Source organism: Empidonax traillii, unplaced genomic scaffold, assembly GCF_003031625.1.
Source record: "Empidonax traillii isolate 1590-97213 ecotype Southwest subspecies unplaced genomic scaffold, ASM303162v1 scaffold1:size7828297, whole genome shotgun sequence".
NCBI lineage: Eukaryota > Metazoa > Chordata > Aves > Passeriformes > Tyrannidae > Empidonax > Empidonax traillii.
Genome location: NW_020955194.1, coordinates 5,802,628 through 5,823,171, shown reverse-complemented (window position 1 = coordinate 5,823,171; position 20,544 = coordinate 5,802,628). Strand labels below are relative to the sequence as shown.

The window sequence follows — 20,544 nt, the reverse complement described above, 5'->3', positions numbered from 1 at the left end:
TGATACTAGACAGGATGACCAAAGATCTATGTTACGTATCTGCAAGTGGCAGAGAAGGTAAAAAGAAGTGAGAAGATATATTTTGTAAAATCATATTGCACCTATTCATGGTAATTTACTTTTATACAACACTTTTCATCCCTAAAAGTTCTAAATACTTCATTTGATTGGTGAGAGACAGAGAGATCACTTAGTTCGTCACTAAAGTCCTGCCATCTTTGTGATGAATTCTGGGTAACTTTCAAACAGTGTATAAAGCAATATACAACACTAAGATTTTATGAGAAGTAATTTCTTTAGATGAAAAAAAATTTCTTCTATCTAGGAGAAAAAAACCCAATGTTTCAAAGACTCATATATTATTTAGATGAGAAAACTTTTACTGGAACAATTCTACAAAAATCATTCTCTAAGTCTTGTTTTGACTTAAGAGTTGTCTTTGGAGAAATGGGTTCAGTTAATGTCATGCTGAGTTAAAGCAACATCTATATTGTTTCTTTCATCCTGATGTTCTGGATGGGCTTTAAAACTACTTTATGGAAGTTGCTACAGATAGCTGGCTAGAACAGACCTCGGGCATATTGTGTATCTTAACTTTCATGGTGGAAAGGTGAAAAAAGGAATGGTGCTGCTCCATAAAGTCATGGATGTTTATGCCTCACTGTTTCTGTGATAATGCTTTAAGTCCTGAGTAAAGTTTTGTGAGAAAGACACATCCTACACATCACCTCTCCAGAAGAAAGACCTAGGAAATGTGACCAAGCTGCCCCTTGCAGCAAAGCATATTAGAAAAGCATTTGGCACTGACAGAGAGATGTTTTTGTTCCTCTTTCTCTTTGGTTTCCTCAGCCATTTGGTGAGATAGGCCCTCGAGAAATCATACTGGCACTGCTTTCCATCAGTCTGCTGATGATGGGAATGCCTTTTGCCTGGCTGAATAAGGTACTTCTGACTTTTCACAAACTCAGGGTTCCAAATAACTTGAAACAGCAAGATATGTCATATTATCTTTCCAAATTTGATCTCACTATTTGTTCTCAAATGTGTCCTTCTGCATGAAGGAGAGCAATATTTGTATGTAGCTGCCTGATGAATGGAAAAAACCCACAGATAATTTTTCATTTTATAATAACATTTCACATTTCTCCATTAAGCAATAAAATCAGAGATTTAGGAGCTTCAGAAAAAATATTTTTTGTGGTAAGTTTCACAAACTGGAAGTTACATATATGCAGCACAATGCTTTGAAATATTCTCTTCTTGTGGAAGCAAGTTGTCTGACCAATAATTTAAACTCTTCAGTAAAAATACATTTGTTTAAAATAACATTTTAGATAGCCACTGAAGCATAATTGGACACCAAAGAGGAGGTAAAAACCTCTCATAATGTGATTATTTTAATCAAAGATACATGTGAATGAAGCAAAAGAGAGACTGAATACTACACCCCAGTAAATTCCAAGAAAACGAATAGTGTATAGTGGAGGTACTGTATAGTGTGATTTCACATTCAGATCAGAATAGACCTCAATGGCATAGTAAATTAAAGGTTGTTGAAAGCAGATGATAGGTTAGCATCAGATAGGTGAGAACTTAGTTCAACACAGGAGACATACTTAAAGCACACCTTTACAACCAGAAAATCTGTGTGAATCTTTGTATGAAGAATTATTCAGAAGTATTGTGTTATTTTGGGGGTTGTTCACTTGGTGGTTTTCAAAAAAATCAAATTCCCATACAAGAATTCAATGTAGGTTGCTTTTTAATGCAAATCTTAGTTTAGAACAGTCCCCATATGACACTCTGCTGTTGCATTTCCGGAAGAATTCCACGATGAAACCAGTGCGAGCCACAGACAGTTATCACAATGATGCAGAGCTGTGCATAAGGGCTGATATCAGCTACTCTTCTCAATAGCAAAATAGGGTTTCAAAAAGTACACGTGAAGCTTAAATGGCTGATCTAGAAAAGTTTTCAGAACTACTTATTTAATCCTCAAAAAATATTGGGTTAGTAATTGTTCTGGTCATGAAATCTGCCTGTTTGTCATAGGTCTGTGAAGGTCATGGTAGTAAACACTCCCTTCTTCAAAAGGCTGATTTTCTCTGCTGTGCTTGAAAATTGTAGCTATTACTCTCAAGGAAGAATTTCAGTTTTCATTTTAAGATGTATTTTAAAGGGTGTCTTCTTTTTTCCAACAAGAACTGCATCATGCAGCACTGACCTGCCACACAAAAAGCAACGACCAAAAGATTTAAAAAAAGCTCGTACCCGATGGATGTCATTCTGTTTCTGCACAGTGGGAATATCTCCACCAATGGGTGCTTGCTGTTTTAATTCATCCTCCTTCAACTGCAGCCATGCTAAAAGTTCCTGCAGAGAGAGATGCAATCGCTTCCACTGGTCGGTACTGGCTTCCAAATGGGATCTGAAAGCATGTGTTAAATATAAGATAGATTCAGTCACAGTGAAAGTAAAACCAAAATTGTACAAGCTTATTTACTGGGAAAGGTCCTAGTGTTTCATTAACTTAATGATTTTTAAAAAGCTTCAGTAGTTTTGAATTAGATTCTGGCAACAGAGATTTAAATTTGGTTCTGCAGTCTTGGCTTTTTTCGCATCTCTTGTTTTTTGCTTTTAGTTGTTTGGTTTGGTTTGATTTTTAAGTTTTCCTCTTCAGCAGTGAGTAATAGCTGTGTTGAATTGTCAGTCTCCCCAGAAGTGCACAAATATTATGAAGGACTAGCATAAGAGTAGTGTAGTCATCACTTAGGATTACTAGAACATTAATTACCTAAAATGTAGAGAGCAGTTTTTCAGCTCAGAGAAGAACAAACATTTCTCTAAACCACTACATAAGCCATTAAACTCACACAAGATTCATTCTCTTATTTCTTTAAAATGAGAGAACTAATGTCATTCTTTCAAAAAAAAAAAAAAAGAGCCAACAGAATCCCCATACACTACTGAGCCAATTGTCTGTGCCATTTGAAGAGAGGTGTGTATGAAACTAACTGAATCACTGGAAAAATTAAGAGGCAGAATACCACTTTATGCAAAAAAAGTCTTTATCATAATGACATCTTCTAAATATTTCCTCTGTATATGTACTATTTTCTATCTCAAACATCACTGCATTTGAGCAACTTCAGGGGTAAAATGCACATGATGGAAGAATTCTCAGAGACCTTGAAGGGTTTTATGCTTCTTCTTTCACTCCTCAGAAAAAAAAAAAAAAAAAAAGAAAAGGAGGAATGTGTCTCTTTTTCTTTAGCTACTAATATCTTTTCAACCTCACATCCTTCATTTATTTTTAATGATTGATGATATGAAGATGGCTTTTGTCATTACACAACCTGACCTCCCTCAGGACCTGAGCTGAAAAAAGCTAATATTTCATACATTACTTTGGAAAACACTTCTGCCTTTTGCTGTCCTCTGAACTACCACCAACACACAGCAAGTGAGCAAATGAAAAAATGCCTGAGACTGAATGCAACAGAGCTGGGTTGCCTATTGTAAAAGTTGTATTTCTGAAGGAAAGTTTCCTGGATAAATTCTTTTGAAAAGAAATCTTCAGTCCATTGAAGCCTGAATGACCACTTGATCATTTGTAACGTTACTTTTTATTATATTTCTCCTTGCAAGTAAAAATTTTTTTCCTCTCATGACACTACCTGTGGATTTCTTTTACCCGTAGATTTTATTTGGAAATTCTGTCCATTCTCCAGACAACAGCTAAAACCTTAAATAAATTGTCTTCTCATTTACAAGGCTATTTTTAGTTTTGCACTGAAAATAGCAGCCTTCAAAATAAAGTTTATCATAAATATTGGTTATTTAATCACTTATTTTCATGACTCATTGATAAGTCATATCCAGCTCTAGAAAAAGCCTACATTTATATGGGGTACAGTTACTGTTTAACCATGCTAATGTCTCCCTCTGTAATTACAAAAGTTCATCATATGCCTCAAATCCTAATCCCCTACTATCATTTTCACACCACAAAACCTAATAATTCTTACAAAGTTAAACCAACATTCAAAGTAGCACAATTTCAAAATAGACAAAAATAGTACTATCAGAAACAAAACTAAACGTTTTTACTTGCAAAATACAGCATTCTGTCTTACACACCATCAGGAGGCTTTTGCTCATGTTCAGGTCCTACCTAATGTTTAGAGATTTCTTCCTAAGTTCACTCCATCTGAGGTTCATGTTATCCAGGCGTCTCTGCAACAGGGTTGCATCTTCAGAGCCTTCAAGGGACCTCAGGATTTTCTGCCCATTTTCATCCAGGTTGTGAAAGATGTCAGTGTGAGCATCAATTTCTGCCTGTAATTCCTGCGGAGGCAAGAGAAAACAACACATGTGATTTCTTAAAAAATCATAGAAACTATAATTTTTCAAAAGAGTGGAAAAATCCTCAGTGCAACATAGAGCACAGGTTTTGATTACTGCTTTTATGGCAGTACCATGTGCTGTACACACAGCCATGTTTCCCTTTCACACGAAGGCCTTTCGCACTGAACGCGACCCTTCTTCCATACAGAGCAAACTGAGCAAAATGTAGACAGTTAAAAGTGTAGCCTTTGACAGGCAACAAAAGAAGGACAAGATATATTTAATGTGCTGACGAGGGAAAAACAAACAAACACAAAACCCCCAGGGCCTCAGGTAAATCTGACCTTCACGTGATACGTCTTCCTGTGCAACATTTTCAGTTTCAGCTGGGGACTGCAGCACTGGTCCTGCTGCATATCCAAGAAATCTGGGTGTCTGCAGCAGCTGAGCTTTAAAATGCCAAGTTCACTTACATTCTGTTGACAGAACGCATTTTGGAGCCCAGGCCTCAGAAGTCAATAGCAATAAACAGCCACTTTGTGCTGTACCAAAACACTGGTTGGGGCCACGGCTGTAGGAGGGTCTGAGAATAGCAAGGACCCAGAATATGCAACCGGCAGCTCATGTTGAACAGCCAACTTTTCTTATCGCTCCATAACTGCAGGCCAGCTCTACATTTTGGATTCATTTTTCCCCCTCATTTTTAGCACAGCTGTTTCTGCCAAAAGAACATTCTTTAGAGAGCTGCCTGGTACCAGCATTCCTGCCTGCCCACACACTCAATGCAGCCTTTGTACGTTGGCTGCCCTTCTCCAAGATGTTTGCATGCTGCAGCTCCACAAGGTCAGATTCATTCGCAGGGAACAGTGGTTGAATTAAGCTTATTAAAAAGAATAAAAATAATAATAATAGTAATTTAAACACATATGTGCGTGAGCACACACATACCCCATATGCAGCCACGTTAGCCAAAAAGTACTTTTGCTTTCAAACAAAGAAGCACACAAAGACACAAAGAAAATGATCTAGTGAATAAAGCTCTGCATTTTCTCCTGGGATGCTTGGGCACTAAGTTTCCTGGTGGTGGTTTTCTTGCTGCTCAAAATGGGAGTGCTAGGGACAAAGAGTGAAAGAGCAAGCAATGTATGGCATTTGAGAGCAAGATCCAGCACTGACTGAGCATCACAGATAGTCCACAATGGAAATTTGTTGCAATTTTCTGTAGAAGAATGACTTTGAAGGAGGGGAGCACACAATCTGTCTACTTGGTGTGTTCCTAATTGAATTGGTTTTATTTGATATTTTAAGTGCAATGTTAGCTGCACTGAATCACGAGTAGATTGTCCTTGTTCACCTACTGCTGTTCCAAATGTCCTTAACTGGATACCTATTCTTTGCACAGCAATGACTAGTACAGTACTTGGGGAAATTTTAAGGTGGGCTAGCAATGTCTTCAGTACAGTACAAGAGTTTTTATCCAACTATTTTACTTATCTAAGGTCACTCTAGCAGTAAAGTAGTTAGGCATGAATTTGGTATACATCAGAAGTAGCTCTACAGAATCCAAATGAATTGTAAACACTTTATTTATTTATTTATTGATGTTAAATAGGCATTTTTAAAAATGCTGTTATTAAGGTACATAAATTGTATGAATGCCCTTACTTGAAAATTTGTACTTCATTTAAAGTCTGAATGTTGTTAGCTTCAGCTTTTATCTGTGATTCTTTATTTTTGTTTACTTGACTGAAGAATACTCTATTACTAAATTTCTTTCTCTCCATGTATGCATTTGGAGATCTTATTTAAGCTGGGTTAAATATTACTATCCTTCTGTAAACAGCCAAAATAATATGTAAGAAAGGATGAAGTTCACAGTAAAAAAGTTAACTTTTAATTAAGTCTGTATACTTCTAAGGTCCTTCCACATTTAAAAACTGATAAATCTATTCTGAATAGAAAGAATGAAAGCGTAAAAGAATTACATGCACTATCTCTTGCACAAACTCCTTAGTTTTTAGGATGGTGATGGAAAGAGCTGCTCTGAAAGAATTTGTGCCACGAAACATGTTCAGTAATGATTCACAGTAGGAAGCTGTCAAATCTATGCCCTCTTAGCGTTTTATCACACATATACTCATAGCATATTATAAGATAAAATTTAAAAAAAATGTCTTTCCAGATTTTTATTGTTTTTAGAAAAAGTGTCTTGTAGTTTACACATTTTGTGGTTTTTTCCTGACACATACAAAATTCTGAAATAAATAAGCCATACCCTTTTTATTTCAGATTACTATATAGAATCACAATACATCTGGACAGTTAGTTAAGTAGGCACCAAACATGAAAAGCGGAGTATTCTTGACAAAAGCTTAGTATTCAAGACTTGGTATTCCTTATTCCAAATTACTTGTGTATACTGCACTACTTCTAATGCTCCCAGAAGAAGTTTATTCCAACTATGCAGGAAGCCTACACAGAAGCAAGGAAACAACAAAGATATTTTCTCCATTTTGGTTGATGCATTTTAGATCTTTTCTTTGTGACACTTTCACATCCCAAGAGAAGCAGAGAGTATATAAGAAAAAGATCTATATACCTTTTATTTATTTTCTGAAATAAATAATTTCCATGTCTCAAAAGTACAATATGTACTAGATTCTTTTTCTTGGCAATGGTAGAGCAGGAAGATCCACTTAACCTCAAAAATTGCCAAGTTATTTGCAAAACTGTGCCGCGATTACACATCATACCTAGAAGTATAGCACATAGACTAAATATATATTATTTATTACATTTTTAGCTTTTCCAGTGTGTTCAAATACATGGAGAGACTGCAGAGGATAAAAAATTCAATCCTTGTATAATTCTACTGGGTTACAGTTGGATTGTGTGCTGCATTTTTGCTGTAGTGGTTATTACTGAGGCTGTGTGGAAGAAGATTTCTATCTGCTCTTAAAAAAAGCTGAGACCAAATAAAAAGCATCTTTTTGATCACCAGTTATTGCTTAGAGTGAGCTGAACTGCTTGGAAAGAACTGCAAGTCCATTAGGCACAGATCTGTCTAAGAATTTCAGAGTAAAATCCTCCTTTATTAAGATGAATTATAAAGTTAGATGATAAAAGATACCATAATATTTGTTTGTAAAAACTTAGCTGAATAGCTATTATAGGTTTCTTTTAAAATGTGTATTTACGTTATTTTACTATATAGAATAAATCTGGAACTAAGACACAGATCTGGAATGATAAAAAGATGAAGTACACTTGTCTTGAGGGAAACAACCTTCTTGGACAAGACAGGGTGGGGAAATTTGCTCTGGCTGTTTCACTTTTGTCCTGAGCCCTTGAAACCATTGCATGATTTAAGGGGAGACAACTATGTTAATGTTGTAAGACAGCACACCCAATACTGCCAGGAAGCAAAATCTTTGCCCAATTCAAGCATAATACTTGCCCATTTCAGCTGTCCCCCTTGGAACCACTGCTAGCTTTCTCCATAGGAGTCCACATCCTCACTGCCCTAATTCTTTTTGTAGGTAAAAGAAATTCACTTGTGGCTCCACAAGTTTTATTTTACACAGTGCCCTGCTAAGCACAGCAGGGCTGTCACAGGGAAATCTCATGCATTAAAAGTTCTGTCAGCTTCCACATAGCAGAGCTAGTCTTGTTAGGATTCAATATTGTTTGAGATACTTCAGCAGTAATAATTAGTCATTGTTAGTATAATTCATGTCCCATGTGCAACACACAGACATGACATATAAAGGACATGAGAACATGTCGAAATCTGCCATTATTTCAGCAATACATCAGAGAAGGATTGCTAGTCTGGAAGTAAAATGAAGTCCTAGAAAGAAGGAGTCAGTTATACTTCTCGGACTATAGATGAGTCATACTAAAACATGGAAATTAATGCAGCACAGCTGACAAAACATTTATCTTTTATACAAGGTAGAAAAAAAATTATTTATGTAATAATTTAAAGAAATTAAAGTAGTTAAATCCTCCTCTACAAACTCAGTTGCATCCTTGGAACTATGCTTTTCCTTTCCAGTGAAGCATTTTACATTTTCTAGATACTGTATAAAGTTACTAATTAAATAAATTACATTAATTGAGGTATGGGGGCCTCACAAAATAATAGACATCATTAAATAAAAGCTACACAGAGGAAAAAAAAAGATCTCACAGTAAATAAGTGAATTGTCAGTCTGCAAAGTTACATATATGTATGCAAAGCATCAGCATCAATATTTGTGTGGCTATACACAACATAGCTCAGATGTACTATACTGTTTCTGTAATGCAAATACTGAAATAGCTAGAAAAGTGATCATAAAATGACTCAAAACAAAAAAAATATCACCTCTAGAGTTTAACTCATAATCCCCTTCATATTTATATTAACAGAGCATACAATAGTTCCCATAAGCAATTTCTGAAAAAAAAACCCAAACCAACTAAATATTTTAAATATCTTATATTAGCAGTATGTGCTTTTTAAACCTCTTATACTCTACAGAACACTCGAATGTTGTAATCCCTTTTTCCCATTTGCCTTTGTTCCTCTTTTCCCTTTTTCTTTCTTCTGCTTTAGTTTTTCTTTTCCCTTCCTCCTTTCCTCACTTCTTTTGCTCCTCTTTCTCTTCCCTTCCTCTTTCTTTTCTTTTTTTCCACTCTTCTTTTCTCCCTTCCTTTCCTTTCTTTTCCTGTTTCTTTCTTCCCATCTCTATTTTCCTTTTTTTCCTTTCCTTTCTTGCCTCTTTCTTCTTCTTTTCTCCCTCTCCTTCCTTCCTTCCGGTCCTTGAAATACAACTTTCTGTGAGTACAAAATTTAATTTTATATTCTTTTGTGGTGATTTCAAAACTTCTAAAACATATGGGTCTCCTTCTGCTTTTATTAGGGGGGAGGAGGGGGTTGTTTGTTTTGGGATTTGTTTATTTTTTGTTCCAACAATATTACTGAGCAAAGCACATCTGTAGAGAACAGGTCTCTGTTCTATGGTCTTGAAGGTGATAGAGCAGCTCTCAGGGCTCAGCATACTGAGTAAATTCTTACTAACAGGGTTGATCTGCTGGATTAATCAAAAAAGGTTCCCCTTCAAAGTTCTGGTTTGGATTTTTTTGTAACCTGCTTATGGTTTCTACAGATGTAGGAAATGGAGTCACTGACTGTATTTTGCAACTCTGTTCAGCACAGCTTAGCAAAGTTTAGATATGGATTTCAAATTAATCATCCACTTGCTTTCATTTAATTACGTCTAAACTCCTTTAAATTTCCGATTCTACCTAAAGCATTAAACTCTATGTGAGGGTTCAGAGAGTAAGAGACTTTTTTTTTCAATGCCCTGGCAGGCTCCAGCAGCCTTTGGAGGCACAAAGATCCATGCACATGGCACCTCTTTCAGGATCACAGATTATTTTTCTGTCTGCTAGAGAGACGAATAGTTTTGTGAGTGTTACAGTTCTGGAGATGTTGAATTAATGGCTACAGCAAGGCAAGTCAAATGCATTTTAAGCACACGAGTGATAGATTCAGTGCAAGATGCACTTGATCTATTTCTTCATTTCTGGCAGTAGAAGGTCAGTTAGCACTATGCTTTATGACAGTCTGTCCTTGTGAGCTAGGCGTTGCCATCAAATCATTTGAACAGAAAGAAATGTATACTTCCTAAAAAACATTTGTCCTAGAATGAAGATACTGTGAATTAGAATAATGATGGAACAAAACAGTGAAGTATTTCTGCTGGTTTGCAAGACACTTCTGGTCCCAAGGGAGTTCACTTTTTTAGAAGACATAGTTCTTCTAAGAACTGGCTGTTGGATTTAGTGGTTTTATTTTTTTTTTTCTTTTTCTAAGCTCCCAGTTCCTCCATCAAGCTTTTAAGTAATTTGCTCTTCTAGTCCATAAGCAAAACTTTTATTGAGTCTTAGAATGAGAGCATTTACTGAACAATTTACATAATGATGAAAACTTCTCAAATGAGATTTAAAATATAATTAAAGGGCAGAGTTACTGAGTTAAAAGCATTGTTGTGAAATGGTTATACATCATCATGCCAAGAAGCCTCCTATTCAGCCAGCCTATGGCATGACCCCAATTCCAGTCTGGTATGATTACATCTCTGAGTTTCATGCTAATTACTTGATTATAAAGAATGATAAAAAGGTCTTTTCTATTGCAAAGATAAGCTTATGAATATAATTAAGGCATTTCTAGGTTCTCAACATATTTTTCAAGATAAAAAAGGGTAAGAGTTAGTCCTCTAAGAGAGAATCCACTGTTGATGAGTGGAAGTCAGAAGTATAACTTTTCACTGCAGAAAACAATCCATGTAAGTTGCATTTATCACTGTTATGGTTTAGAATTCCACAAGTCCTGGAATATAGATGTGACCAAACTTCATATTCAAATGCTACTTTCATCTAAAAGAAGACCAAAAAAGAGCTTTCTTTAGCAAATTGGGCCCTGTCTTCAGAAAATATTATCTTTCTAAACAGGCAAAACAGGCCTTCAATTTAGATTATATTCAGATTGCAAGAGACTTCAGGGTGCCTCTAAGGATGCAGCCTTCTCTCGCTGACAGTAACTCTGCAAACGTGGCATGGGCTTCATTAACACTGAGCTACATCAGCTATGGAATTGTAACTCTTAAAAGCACTAATATAACCATTTGAACACATACTCAAGTCTCTAGTGTGCAGATCCTCATTCACAGGACTTAGCACAGGGTCATATATTTCCCTCTTGATCACAGTAAAATAATTTTTTAAGACCTCTAGCAATTAATTTGTATTCAATTATTACATAATTCCATGTGTTCTGGAGTTTATGGATTTTTTGGATGTGTTTTGTAAAGACTGACAAAAACCCTGAGTGACTGCTGATGTAATGAAAATGGGAATACATAGATAAAATAAAGAAACCAACCAATCTTTAAAGAAACAAATCTTTCTGCATTTAGAGTTTCACTTAGCATCTGATCCTTGCCATTAGAGAAATATAAACTCTTCCGATACTTGTAACTTTAATGGAAATTGTTATTTTTACCATGTCTATTTTTCTTGTCACTATATCTAGGATGGAAACCCTAAATAGAATGAAGTATTGTGTGTTTGAGGTTACACTAAGGCAGAAAAATTCCTCATGGACACAGTAATGAAGAACTTTTACTGTATGGTGTAACTGTGTGATATGTTAATAACATAGCCTGTACTCTCTCTCATGCAAACAAATCCAACAAAGCAAACAAAACACATTTTTGAAGTAGGAGTTGCAAGTGTTCTGTATGTCAGGAAATCAGCCACCTCTACTGAGATGTCTAAGAATGGGCTCAGCTATCTGCCTTTGAAAACTCTGTATTTGAGGGTTGGGTGAGTAGGAGGGAAATAGCATAAATGTGCATAGAATCATACACATAAAGCAAAACTGTAAGACCTGTTACAAACTAGGATAGTTTTCTAGATTTTAGAAGGTAGTCTGCTCCTGACAAATATGCCGGTCCTGACCCAGGCACTTCAGTGAATGTCTAATCCCATTACACCTGCACATTCCATCAGCACACTCACCCTGTCAATCTTTTGGCAATCTTTCTGCAGCAAAATAATTATGCTGTTACTTTCAGTATGTGTAATTTTCCCTCTCCCCATTTTCCAGAGATCAAACAGCAGCAGTGGGAAGAACAGCAGCTCTTCTCTGAAGGAACATTTACCTCCACTTAGTTACTTGGGCAAGGTCTTAAAAGTCCTGCTGGACAGTCTAGAGAGCATTTACCTCTATTAGTTCTGCTGACATTCCAATACTTGAAATCAATACTGATTTCCTTCTACAACAAGCAGCCAGAAAGGCTGCACAACCGTTTCTAGGACTGGAGAAAAAAGAAATATTACAAAATAAGAAAGGACAGTCTTTTTCTCTTTCACCAACCAAGTGAAACATACCTGAGATCTGTTAACCATAAATAGCTATTCCTAGAAGAAAAATTATTTGTACATACAGGACTGTATATTTATATAATATACCAAAATGTAACAGTAAGGCCTTTCATATTTTAGCACCTATGAGATTCATATATATTTGCATCCTTCCTCAAATACATTAACATATGCAATCCTCTTTCAAATCCTATTAAAATAAAAAATAAGGGCATTTTATAATTAAAAGAAATTGTTTTGATTCTATGTACTATCCTAATTCCTTCTGTCACAAATAAATTCTATAATCTTTTCTTTTTAAAATAGTCTGACACTCTAAGTTGTTGTTGCTAACGTCGTTGATGACTGAAGAAAAATAATTGGTATTATGAAACACCAGTTTCATAACATGATGTTCAATTAATTGAAAAAAACCATAAAATCTTATTAAAAAAGAATAACACAAAACATAAAGCAGAAAGTAGAGGCCTCATACATTACACATTATTAAAACTGGCTCGAGCAGAAAAATAACTATAATGGTTTTAGGACTTCTTTTAGAAATTAGCATTGTTCCATATATAATGAGATTTCAATTAGGAATTTATACTGTTTCAAGTGTTTCTCTCTACCAGTGTGCAATATCTATTGCAATTAACTGTTCTTAATGAAGATTGTTGTCATTATGCAGGAGGAAGTGTTGCAAAAGTTCTAGAGCTTCTGCTGTCCTAAGGCAAGCTCAGGGAGGGCAGAAACTTGAGCACCATAAAGGGCAAAAGTAGCCTTAATCATGATTTTCAGTGTGAATACAGGTCACACTAGTATGGCCTCAGGATCTGTTGACTTTCTATGTTTTAAGCAAGAGATGTCAAGAGAAGTTACCCCAGAGAAAACTGCTTCATGACAGTCAACTAGTAGCAAAATCATTTCAATATTTGATGTCAGATGTTCCTGTCACCAAAAAAACAAAATTCACCAGGAGCTGGCCAGTTTACTCATCAAAAATGAACACCGACTGCCATGAGAAAAGTTAGTTTTACCTTCCTGATGATGTTCTAACCTCAAGCCTGCTCAGTATGAGGGTGCCACATGTTTGGATACTGGTGAGAGGCCAAGAGGCCAAAGCTATCATCTATGGCACCTTCCTGTGTAAATGGACACTTCTCTAAAAGCAGGAACAGGCAGAACCACAGAGGCTTGGGGAGCCCTGAACAGCTGTTGCCAGAAGGGCTGACACAGAGATGAAAGCTGTCAGGGTGGCTGCAGGAAGGAGCTGCCACCAACTCCAGCCCACAGCAAGGCTTTGAGTGGAACCTGGAGCTACATGGCAGGCTTTCCCTCCTGACCCTCTGAACCCAAAAATCCTCAGCTGCCTGCTTACATCAACACTAACAACAACATTAGAGCTTCCACTTCTAAACCAGTATCGCACTCCCATCAACATCCAAAACTCAAACAGACAAATTAAAATGCATAGCATGACTTCTGGTCTCCTAACTTGTTATTGTTACTCTGCACACTGAGGTGTTTAACCATTCAGTGTGATATTGTACTCAGGAACCGCATTTGTGAGGAATTTGACAAAGACTCATTCACTTAATTTTTCAGCTCAAAGAATTTCTATAACTTAAAGTTCCTCTGAACAACCTGAACCAAACCAGAAGTATCTTCTACATTACTTATTTTAGGTGATATAATAATGCATGTTGACTGTCTTGAAATAAGCAAGTAACTGGCAAATGTTCAGAATCTGGAAAAGGTATACATCTTTAAACAAAATCCTTCAAAACAGCAACCTTATCATATTGATCGGCCTCTCTGTGGCAAAGTCTAACCATGTTTTGTTGCAGCCAGAAATCAAAAGCAAAATTGAACAGGATGCCTGTATCAAGGGGTGTTTGAATAAGATTCATATCCTGAAAATAATTATTTGTTATTTTCTTGGATTTACAAGCAAGATGCGTGTACTCCCACAGCAAAACAGTTTCGAGTTAAAGTGATAAATATCATCGAAAAAATAGTGCAATCACAAGCAAATTCTGACATGAGCTAAACTTGTTTTTTAATCTTAACATTTTTTTTTTACAGACAGGTTATTTGGAGGTGAAAATCAACTTCTGTTCATGTTTTTCACTTTGCCATTAAAAAATCAATTAATTCAGATAATTGAGTTCCTCAAATTCACCAACTGAAAAAAAAACCCCACTTGTTCCTTCTATCTTCCTTTCATTCTGGTAAGAGAGGAATAATTCCATTATCATAACAAAAATTAAATAATTTTAATTCCAATATTGTATTGGTGAAGTCATGTAAGTGTTTTCATTAAGATCTAGATAAGAAAGTCAGTTCCAAAATCTGCACATCAAAACTGCCACCTGGAACCATTATTTATGCCTTTTCAAGACTTATTTATATCTTGTTAGAGCAAGAAATTAAAGGTTACCTGAATTTTGCCCAAAATAATCACTACACTGCTAATGAAAGACCACAGACAGAGGGACAAATGTTGACATCATTACAGAAATAAATGTAAATGTATTGATATAATAATCTTTTTTGTTTTCTATCTCAAAATACACCAACCCAAAGCCAAAAAGCAAAGAAAAGTGAAATGAATACTTTTAAACTTAAAGTTTATTTTGTACTAAGGAAGGAACAGAGGTAAGTCGGATGAGCAAACAGTAATGGAGATAATATAGAAAATATCTATAAGATTAAAAAATCCCCCACCTTTCCTTTCTAAAATCAGACTCTTAAAACTTAAAAAAGAACTCAGGGCTTGGATCTGTTCCCAGAAGACAGAGTACACTCTTGTCAGTAAGTCAGCATATCAGGCAGATCTTAAATACTGCAAGAAAACAATATTCTCCTACTTAAGTTTCTGTAGAGATCAAATATGCCTCTTCTACTGTCACTCCAAAGTATGCCATCCAGACCCAAGCTTATACCCTGGAATTGCTTTTGTAGCTCTTCAGTCAAGATTACTTATCAAATGCTTTATAAATTGCTGACATAGGACACTGCAAGTACTTGACTTCAATACTAATCACATCAAAATTACTCTCTTATGCAGAAGGTTTTGATATGTTGTTGTCATTGGTCTCAATGATACACTAAATGTGACACAAACATGGGGCTGAGAGATGCTTCTCCAGAAAACAGCTAATAAAATAAGCCAGGGTATCACATATTCATAAAATTTATGATTGCACTCAAACCCCGGGCTTAAATATCTCAGGAAACTGAAGACTTTGCTCAAACATGCAGTCCAGCCACAGAAGTTACACCACCCAAAGCTGAAAAAGCCAGGTGCTGAGGAACACTGATAATGCACTTTGTTTACGTGCACTGTGGCAGGTTGGCCCTGGCTGGATGCCAGCTGCTCACCAAGGCCAACCACTTGACTCCTCAGCTGGCCAGGGGGAGAAAATAGAGGGAAAGGTTCAAAGGTGAAGATAAGATCACTCACCAATTCCTGTCACTGGCAAAATAGACTTGACTTGGGGAAATTAGTTTAATTTATGATCAATCAAATCAGATTAGGTTAATGAGAAATAAAAGCCGCTCTTAAACCATCTTCCTTTCATTCCTTCACAGAATCATAGAATGGCTTGGGTTAAAAGGTACCTTTGAAGACCATCTAGTCCGACCCTTGTGCAATGAGCAGGGGCATCTTGAACTGGATAAGGTTGCTCAGAGACCTCTCAAGCCTCACCCTGAATGTTTCCAGGGATGGGGCGTTCAACACCTCGGTGGGCAACCTGTTCCAGTGGGCAACCTATTCTTACCACTCTCATTGTAAAAAATTCATCTTTATATCCAATCTAAATCAACCTTCACAGAAGCCACCCTGTAACCCCTGCTACCAAACCCTGGCGACATAAACAGAATACACACACCTATCAGTTCTCACAGCTATCTGTATCAAGCTCAGAGAAAGAAGCATCATTTTTGGAAAAAAAAATTATTTTGCATGCCCACTATTTCTCCTCTTTACATAAAGCAAATCTGTAGCTTCCTTCGTCTATTTCTACATAAACATATAATATAAAATATATATGCATTATATATAAAATTATATATATTATATATATATAATATATATTATATATATATTATATATATATTAGCCATCTCTGCCTGAGTCAGAGCAAATTCAGCTCTAAGAGCTTCTCCTCATGTGTGTTACATGTGCTACCAAGTATACCTTGGCGGTCCTGCACTGGACTCCCTCTAGTATGTCCACATCTTTCTTGTATGGGGGAGCCCAAAACTGAATGCAGCAATCCAGAAGAGTTAAGAGGAAGAATCACTTCTCTGGACCATTCGTCTACATTCCTGCTAACAGGGATCAGGAGTCTGGTGCTGCTGCCCTATCCTCTTGCAGATCAACACCATCACTGTCCAGTCCTCAGCAGAGTTTGTGGCCCCTTCGCATCCTTGCTGCAACAACTGGCATGCAGGAGCACTCAGGACTTCTGTGGTACAAACACTATTTCGACAACTCAAATTGAAACCATCTTCTTATTGAATATTCATGTTTTCTACAACATCCACAGCAGTTACTGTTTTCATGAAGTTGTCAAGTGCAATATATCATGTTCTGATTTGTCGAAAACTCTGCAAATTTTAACACCCACCAATTCAAAAAACTTTTGTACATACAAAAGTGAATAAAGAATGTGAGGAAATAAAGATAACAGGTGTATGTGGTTTACTGTGTAGTATGTGAGTGATCATGGAGGGAGAGTTTCCACCTTTGTGACAGGGAGTACAGTTTGCTCACAGAAACAAAACCAGAAGTTACGTGTTCCCTATAGAAATAACATCTCTTTTTTTTTCTATAATCCTCTTTGAAGTATCACTATTGCTTTCATTGGGGAATTAAAAAGAACTGTGTATGGCTTCTAAGCCCAGAAAAACTAAGCACAAAGGAAAAGTGACATGATGTGTTTTGTCAAGAGACATATGGTACGCTTTGTATCTTTGAAAAAAATGATACCTATCCTATCTTATTAAAAGTGGTGCAAAAAAATTCCTTTAGTGATTGTATGTAACATATGAAGCATATGAAGTCCTGATAATAGGAATTCCATGCTAGAGGTAAGGGAAGAGGCAGAGAGAGAGAGAAGGACTGGGTAAAAATATTATTTATTTTCCAGAAGTAGTTCTTGAAGTTTTAGGATGCTGTTTTACCCCAATGGATGAACATAAGAAATCCCAGGGATTTAAAGGATGAAATTAGGCAAGCTATGGCTGAAACAAGGTAAGTGTAATATAAGTGCACTTGCATCATGCACTCATTCAGTCCTAGGTCTCATGAAGATTACGACTTCCTTTCACATACACTGTTTTTATCTGAGATGCCTGTTGGGTTAAACTGAAATTCACCTGATTAACACTAGTGTAGAAAACTCTAACTGCATACAGCAGTGAAAAGCCTACTTTCCACTTTTAAACATGAGAAAACTTCATGACTGACCAACCCAATGAAAAAATAATAAAAATCAGTTGATCTAGAACTCAAAATCTGAGAATTTATCTTTCGCTTCCAAACAGCTTCTATACATTTGACTTGATAACAGAGAAAACTCACAATTCTCTTTCCACATCAGTGAATTTTTTGAAATAAATACCCTTTCACATGCAGTTCTTCATAATCTAACTGTACTACTAAATGAAATACTGATGCTCAGTTTCCCAGTGGAGCTTTGTGTTCCCTTTGCAATCTTACTGAAAGCCTAAAAACCAAACACTGACAGAGTTCTGATGCCTGTTACTCAGCAATTGCATCTGTTTGCCAAGGGCACACGCAAGTGAGGACAGACATGAGTTGCTGCTTAAACAATATCTCAAGGGAATGCAGCCTTATAAGAAACAAAATGGAATAAAGTAGTCTGTAGGACGAAAATTCAGAAGGTGATGAAAAAGGAAATACAGCAAACCTTCTACATTTCCTCTTTTTGCATTAATTTACTTGACAAAGGACATGCTTGGCATGTAGAATTTATCTTAGAATAAAGGAAATTAAAAAAGAAAAAAACAAAACAAGTAATGAGTTTACAATTTATATATTTGCATATTTAATTAAAAAAAACCAAACATAATTAAAGTATCTTCCATAAGCAAAGGTATGATCATCAGGAAATAGAATATCACCATCATCCTTCAAATATACCTATGCATATGCCACAGCAACCATCTGCCAAAATGATCTTGCTGTCACAGTTAATTCCAAGAATCAGATGCACACAGTCTGTTCAGCTCAACACCAAGCTCTATGCAGATGGGATGTGAGCTTTGAAATGCAGCCTGCACTGATTTACCAACAACAGCAGGTGATCCCTAGGACCTCAAGACAGCATCCCAAATTCAGGGATAGAAAAGTTACCATTGCCCTGGATTAGCTTTCTATCAATCAGTGGTGCTTTAATCCTTGTTGTGAAAACTATCAAATCAGAAGGATTAAGAGTCTGCTCAAAAGGATACAAAAGCAGGAAGGAAAATGTTTGATGGGCACTGAACAGTCAAGTTAAGCTTGTGTAGCAAAAAGAGAGTTCCTTGAAGGAACAGTGAAACTGGATGCACTAACTTTTCTCTGATGTTCATACTAGTCCCACAGGTTAAATCTGACACCCACCCCTACACAAAAGGCTTGCTTTAGAAGAGATGCAGCACTCTGCCTATTGCAACATGTCTTATTCTGCCTTTGTAGTACAAACTCTGAAACCTGAGCTCTCCCTGGATGTGACAGCTGTAGGCTGCCTATTATAGCAGGAGAACACCGTCAGGACCAGTGCAAGTCATCCTTTGGGCCTCCTGCAGGGCAATGCAGCTTAAACCAAGGTGATCTCTTTCATCCCTGGATAACCCAGAAGAGTTTTGGGTCTGATTCCTTTAAAACAGAAAATAGACCTCTATAAATTCCATAGCAGGTCCTCTCAAAACAGGGTCAATAAGAACTTTAGCCTACTGTACATGTATTGTTTTATGTAATCTTACTTTGCATGTTGCCTTTATTTCAGGAGTATAGTTGGTCTAAACACCATTTCTCAGGGATTTAAAATTAGTGTAAACATTTTTATATGACTGCATTCTCTAAAAGTCATGTGGAAATATATACAGAAATCATAATGCTGCAGCTACAGTATTAGAACTATTTCTAGCAAAGAGTGTTAAAAACCCAGCAACTTTGTTTCATGAAAAAAACTGACTTTTGAAATTAATTTTGACTTAGAATAAACCTAAGGTGTTTTATTTTTAGTTTCTTCCTGTAAACTTGAAAGAGTATCCTGACAGTTAGCCAATCAAAGACTCAGTAACATGCTATGTAAAAAACTTAGGGTCATTAACCTGTTTATTAAAAAAAAAGGTAATTAAAATTACTACAACTTTTTTTTTTTTTTTTTTACAAGCTCACACTTAAATGAAGTTATCTGAAGTTATTAGTCGATTGCCAGGACATAGAAAAAAACAAACTTAAACAACACAAAATGCAACCCAAAAAGGAAAAAGGAAAATTACTAGAAAGCTGTCTAATATTCAGTTCTTTTTAACTGACTCATCTGGGGTACTTCCGACCCACAAACCATTTATATCCAAGTTTCACTTAAAGTTATACTTGAAAATCCCATACATAATGAGATAGGAACATTTTATAAATGACTAACTTGGAGATGCAACAGAGTTCACATTTCCTTTCATAATAATCTGTGACAGAAAAAAGAAAAATCTGAAGAGTGCTGTAGGACTGCTTAATTTTTACAAATTTTCATGTTATACAAACAAAATAAACAGCAAGAGACAGAGTGATTTCTTTCACAAGTGAGACTTCTTTCAGCTGTGATTGAAAAACAGTTAAAATCACTCCTTATATGTAAATGTTCACTGAAGTTACTGAAGTAACAGATCTGAACTTAAAATATTTAATGATTGAGACCAGCATCACATTGGGCTCACAGCATCTGTTAGTCAGGAAGAAGGTTTTCTGGAATTTATAAAAACAGAAAACGAACACCACTGAAGATGTCACATCAGATACATAACATTTCCATTTCACCAGCATGCCTTACAGTAACTGCTTATGAAGAGAAGTTTGGCCATCTCTGTCTCATCAAAAAAATTCCTTTCAGAAAGATTCAAGCACAGATAGGAATGGTTTAGTGTTTTGTTTGTTTGTTTGTTTGTTTGTTTTCTTGTCCCTGAGAAGTTGCTGTGAAGATGTCCTTAAGTTTATTGGCTCAGTGATTTTCCAGTGATTTCCTAAGGAAGCATAACTAA

The 20,544-nt window shown here is 36.2% G+C and overlaps 1 protein-coding gene across 10 annotated transcripts in view; it reads right to left on the bottom strand.

Annotated features, from left to right (window-relative positions):
• The window catches only part of DMD (dystrophin), a 996,724-nt gene that overhangs the window by 187,833 nt on the left and 788,347 nt on the right, over positions 1 to 20,544 (bottom strand). For all 10 annotated transcript variants that reach the window (XM_027888128.1, XM_027889056.1, XM_027888040.1 and 7 more), the window contains 2 exons: positions 4,175 to 4,347; positions 2,272 to 2,428 (listed from right to left, as the gene is read on the bottom strand). In XM_027888128.1, coding sequence (XP_027743929.1) covers positions 2,272 to 2,428; positions 4,175 to 4,347 — 330 coding nt within the window. The remainder of the gene's footprint in view (positions 1 to 2,271; positions 2,429 to 4,174; positions 4,348 to 20,544) is intronic.